General features: G+C 42.5%; 3 protein-coding genes across 3 annotated transcripts; all 3 read left to right on the top strand.

Annotated features, from left to right (window-relative positions):
• Positions 1–80: 80 nt before the first annotated feature.
• On the top strand, positions 81–2132 carry VTP01DRAFT_547 (uncharacterized protein; the record flags this gene model as incomplete). Its single annotated transcript, XM_069384265.1, has 4 exons — positions 81–139; positions 255–597; positions 672–1634; positions 1692–2132. 4 exons carry the CDS (start codon positions 81–83, stop codon positions 2130–2132), a joined length of 1806 nt encoding a protein of 601 aa, XP_069244967.1.
• Positions 2133–2637: 505 nt separating this feature from the next.
• VTP01DRAFT_548 (uncharacterized protein) lies at positions 2638–3372 on the top strand (the record flags this gene model as incomplete). Its single annotated transcript, XM_069384276.1, has 1 exon — positions 2638–3372. The coding sequence occupies one exon, from the start codon at positions 2638–2640 to the stop codon at positions 3370–3372; it is 735 nt and encodes a 244-aa protein (XP_069244968.1).
• An 864-nt stretch (positions 3373–4236) lies between these two features.
• Positions 4237–5121, top strand: VTP01DRAFT_549 (uncharacterized protein; the record flags this gene model as incomplete). Its single annotated transcript, XM_069384287.1, has 4 exons — positions 4237–4336; positions 4415–4614; positions 4678–4933; positions 4994–5121. 4 exons carry the CDS (start codon positions 4237–4239, stop codon positions 5119–5121), a joined length of 684 nt encoding a protein of 227 aa, XP_069244969.1.
• Positions 5122–5433: the final 312 nt, after the last annotated feature.

Here is a 5433-nt window from a genome sequence, read left to right on the forward strand (position 1 = left end):
TAAATCAATGTAGTAAACTATCCAGAAGCTCTTCAAGAGTATAATAGGCTCCAGAGACGTCGTGGAAATAGAATGACTACATGACATGTTCTTCAACTTCAGAATCTGAAAGAAATAACTCAGTGAGCCCCTCGGGTTTGTGAGGACTCCAAACAATTTATCCGTTCGCTGGGAATTGATTAGGAAAGATTGGATAAAACGGATCCTTTTCTATTCCATAGGTGACAAATTTCTATTATATGAATCGATATCAGATCAAGACAAAGAAAAATCCCAGCACCTTCAGAAGCTCGTAGCACCGCTGATGAACGTTTCAAAAAGCAAGCCGTGACGGTGACTATTGATCAGGCTAATCTTGAAGCAGCCTTCAACACGCAGCTGCGAAAGTTTCTGGAAGATACATACCAGAAGCGGGTTCTCAAAAACAAGGTCCCTTTGCAAGATTTTCTATCGCGAGAACGCAGCCGAAAAAATGCACCTGCGGTTTACAAAGAAGTTCACAAGCAATTATTCAGCTCCTTGTCGGACGAACAGAAACCAAATCCAAGTTACATTGGCACATACGTCAGGAGACATAAAACTTATAATCCGCTAAAAGTTTATCAAAGGTTATTGGATGATCTGGAGGAAGGCAAGGCAAAAGTATCAGAGCCAATAGAACCGATGATCAGGAAGAGGGAGAGCAACAAGCACTGGATGACGACGATGGTGATCTTCCGGAAAACAACAACGCGATTCGGACAGTCACTGCAAGCCTGCAGAACATACTGCTTTCCGATTTTGAACCATCTGTGCTCCAAGAAGCCTTTAGAAAGGAGCAAGAGATAGTGTCAAAACACATGAAATCTCTGTCGAGGTTTATTGAAGCATTTACAACAAAAGTCACGACTGGGGAAATATATAAGATATGTGGACATCCGGATTCGACGACGAAAGCTGTTGACATCGACTTTAGAGACTTTGCAACCAATTTGGAATTCGTTAAGGAAGCAGAGACAAATCTGCGAGTAGCGCCAGTGCAAGAAGATCTCCAGAAATTTCACCAGAGCAAAGTTTACACTGCTGAACATCTATCAAACATTATGTCTGGATGCGTTGGTCGCTCCATCAACGAAAAGGAGGAATCAAAGACATTTAAACAAATAAGGCAACTGTTGCTACAAGCCGTAAATGACGACAAACAAGATGCTTCATTCAGGCACAGTCCTACTATTGCAGACGCTGTCCGACAATATAAAACCAATATGGATAACCTTTGGTCGCGCAAACGATTTGACAGAGATCTCAGAGGCTTAGTTATTGCACTCCTGCGGATTACCTTGGCACCACGAAGATTGGATAAATTTTTACGCAAGCGCCAAGAAAAAGTGGAGGAAAAGAAGGAAGAAGGACAAAAGCGGTGGCAAGGAAAAGGTCAAGAGCTTGATGAAGCAGTTGGACTCCGCATTGCTTTCAGGGCAGCATGGTTGGGTTATTCAATCAGTGGTCGAAAAACTGAAATCTGCTATATCCCAACCGCGAGAGCAACCAGATCAAATGCGCGAACGGAGGATGCATATGGGAGTAATAATTTCGATTTATCTGAAGATGAAGAAGAAGACAATATTGAAGAGCAAGAGGATACACCAATCGTTGTAAGTATATAGAAGGGAGGGAGACAAAAGTCAAAACTGATAATGACGGTTTCTTAGCAGAGCAACCAGACACCGAAGGAACCGTCAGCAACTTTGCTACGTGCATTTCTCAACGTCATTCGATTCCTTCTACAGCAGAGAGGATCAAATACAGATATACAGCCGGAAGATGTAAAGAGAGCGCGGTATCGAGGAACTGAAGCCACGGAAGACCAACTAAAAGAGGTGGCACGCATTATCAATTTCCTACGACCATTCGTGCCCAGACAAGATGACAAGAACGCAAATAAATTTATTCAATGGCGCCGCGGTGGCCACACTTGCAAACAAAGTCGACCTCCTTTCCTAGCCACAGCAGAATCCCTGGATGATGTTTTCGAACGTGGAAAAAGATCACTCATTGCACCTGGGCGCCGCAGGATTATACAAGATCATGTCGAAGACCATATATTACGATATGATGGAACACCAATCACGGACATCAAGACAGCAACATGACTTCCCAAGGATGTATTTTGGAACTTCTTTGACGTCGAGAAGATATAAATATTGCTTCAAGAACAAAAACTGCAGCCGATGTGGCGATTGCGCTACATTGACAAATATCGAATTCGAGTCCTCGGTTACAAGATTGTACGAGCCAACCGCAAACGGAAGCGGAAGCGGGAAAAGGATGCCGCATAAACAACATCAATTTTAACAAATGAAGAACGCGACCGAATTGAACAGGAATGGAAGAGTTAAGCTCTGTTCTGAAGAAGAACAAAGCTACAGTAGTCAGTTTAAGACGTAAACTGACAATAGCGGAGAAGGAGAGAGCTGATGCCGGCAAAATCGAGAACAGCAGAGAAACAACATGGCTGGAACAGAACCTTATATAGCCAATTGAAAGAAGCACGCGGTAAAGTGGACTCTCTCTGTCTAGAGATCCAAGAAGAAGAGGGGACCATTGCATTGAAACAAAACAAGCTATATCACCTGAACAGAAAACTGAAAGGCCAAGATGCCCCTCTACCTTGCTCCAACAATTTATCTGGTGAAGGTTTGGTACAAGAACTCCTCTATGAGCATTTGCAAGGACAACGAAACGTCGGAATCACGGGTATTGATCCTGACCGTGTCACCACCGCAACGATATCTACAAAGAGGATACGATCTATTTGAAGACATCAATCGCTTTGAAGCTTTGCAAGAGGATACTGATCAGATTGTTGAGATCGATACTGGCGTTGAACGTTGCCCGAAACCAGTAGAACTCAAAACCGGGTTGATCGAAAATGCTAGCTTTCGAAAAGTTCATCGAGCGCTACGGGACCAGGGACAAGAAACAAATGTCAAGCAAGCTAGAACCAGGGAATTCCTAGAAAAGTCTTTCTATCAAAAGTTCGGGTCCGGTATTCGGAAAGAAGCAGTTTCCAAAAAACCAGAGAAGAAGATCTCAGTCATCCATTTCCTCGGTAGCTGGAAACCCGTAAACAGCAGAGTCAAAGGTCATGCATGTAGTGGAAGTCTTAAAAAGCTTGAACAAACCCTCAAGGCACCTGAGCCAGACAAATTGTACACCATCGATGAATACAATACAACAAAGACATGCGGATATTGTTTCAAGAAGATCCAGATCCACAAGTATCGTAGGGACGGTAAAATTATCAAAGTCAAGGCCAAGATATCTTTCTGGCATAGTACGACTTACCACTTGCAGCAGAGACGCTGCCGCAGCTTCCAATATCGCGCTTAGTGGTATCTCAAGAGCGCTATCAGATGATAACCAACCTCTTCCACGCTTCCGCCGTGGACGAAGTAAAGACATGAGATTCAGTCTCACTCAAAATCTCAACTTGATTGCGGCAGAACTAGGGCTAGTTACTGACCGTAGCCTCTCGAGAGGAAAAATTTTGGGCAAGTCAACGTCGGTGCTATAATATTCTGATAGCTAATGGTGGTGCAAATAGCTTAGACCACATTTTATGCCGAAATCTCGGTTTACGATTTTCATTGTTATATTATATTGTCTACTTGGTATCTAAGAGACAGCAAATATAACAATATAATCGAAAAATCGCGTATTTTTGAACTGCAAACTGACAGACATCAAGCCATTTTCGTTTACAATGCCGTAAATCGAAGGATAGCACATTGTAATACCTCTCATCAGTTTCTTTCATCCGGCAAACGTCTCTGTGAACGATGGAGTAAAATATGTGATATTGAATAAAAATCCATAACAACGTGAGAAATATCAATATTTCAGACCACTTCTTTACATGGCCTTTTCGGCTGCTGTCCATCTAAAAAGCCTCAAGTATCGATACATAGAAATTTGAACGCTTTTTACTTTCTGAACTACTGTTTAATGAAGATCGGCAAGTTGATCGCAGTGTAAACGACCGAGCTTTCTCTGTTGTGAGTACTAATTTCTAATATAGCGTGTTGTCAATTCGCTCCTCGATGGGGAGATCGCGAGGCCAACATGGCCTTTGTAGATTCTCTTCTTAAAAGGCACGGATATGGAAACGGAAACTATAAATTTGTTCAAGCTAACGTTACTGTTCTTGTGCATAGAATTGAGCGGGGACAGATTGATTTATTGGTGCTTCCAGAGATGGCATTTACTGGTTATGTATTCAATAGTCTTGATGAAATAATGCCGTTTCTCGAGGACAAGGATTCAGGACCTAGTGTGCAGTGGGCCAAAAAGCAAGGTAAAGTGCGACTACAATGATGATATGAACAAGGTGGTGGAATGAATATTCGATACTAATTTGGTGCCCGTGGTACAGCACAGCAACTCGAATGCTTTGTGGTTGTGGGCTACCCAGAAATCGAACACAAAGACAAGTATTACAATAGTTTATGTTGCGTCAACCCTCAAGGCCAGGTAGTAGCAACCTATCGCAAGACTTTCCTATACAAGACAGACGAGAATTGGGCCGCTGAAGGACCAGGATTCCAGTCCCAGCTGATCCCAGGTCTTGGAAAGGTACACCCTGTCTTGAATTTTCATTCCAGAAAAATCGTACTAGAAGAATGTTTTACTTGGCAGGTCGGATTCGGTATATGTATGGATATCAATCCATATCGATTCGAAGCAGATTTCGAAGCATTTGAGTTTGCAAACTTTCATGCACGTGAGCAATCCGAAATCATCATTTGCAGCATGGCATGGATCCGAGGTCAGAACGTAATGGATACGATTGGATACTGGGCAGCACGAGTATGGCCTTTGCGAGAACACTGTCACTCGCATTCTATACCGCACATGTACTTTATAGCATGTAACCGTACAGGTACAGAGAGAGGTACGAAGGCTGGAATAATCGCAGTATATTGGATTGCTACTCAATATTCTGTTGAATAAGGCGTGACCTTTGCTGGTGGAAGTAGTATTCTGGATCTATGCGGTCCAAAGATCCGATTACTGAACTATATGGATGAAGACGACGAGGGAATTATGATCTTTGATACCAAGTATGGTGTCCCTCTGTGATATTCACCCGTCTTTACAAGATTACTAATGTCATATTATAGATAGATACCACGCTCTACTGCGACGAGGACAATAAACATTTCCATTGTTTGATGTATCCAATGCTTATCGATGAAGTTTTGGTGAATACAAGTAAGGTCGACTATTTAGCTTCTAAGACAATAGAAAGTGCAGCTGAGGTGAAAGGGTATATCGCACGGTAAGCCAATGCCCGATCGGGTAAAAGCTCGGAGCACCCTGGCGCTGCTGTCAACCCGACTCTCCTATTTTTTTTTTTTTCTTTTTTTTTTTTTTTTACTTTTTTTTTTTTTT

Source organism: Rhizomucor pusillus, assembly GCF_041956525.1.
Source record: "Rhizomucor pusillus strain CBS 183.67 unplaced genomic scaffold VTP01scaffold_1, whole genome shotgun sequence".
In the NCBI taxonomy this organism is placed as follows: Eukaryota; Fungi; Mucoromycota; class Mucoromycetes; order Mucorales; family Lichtheimiaceae; genus Rhizomucor; species Rhizomucor pusillus.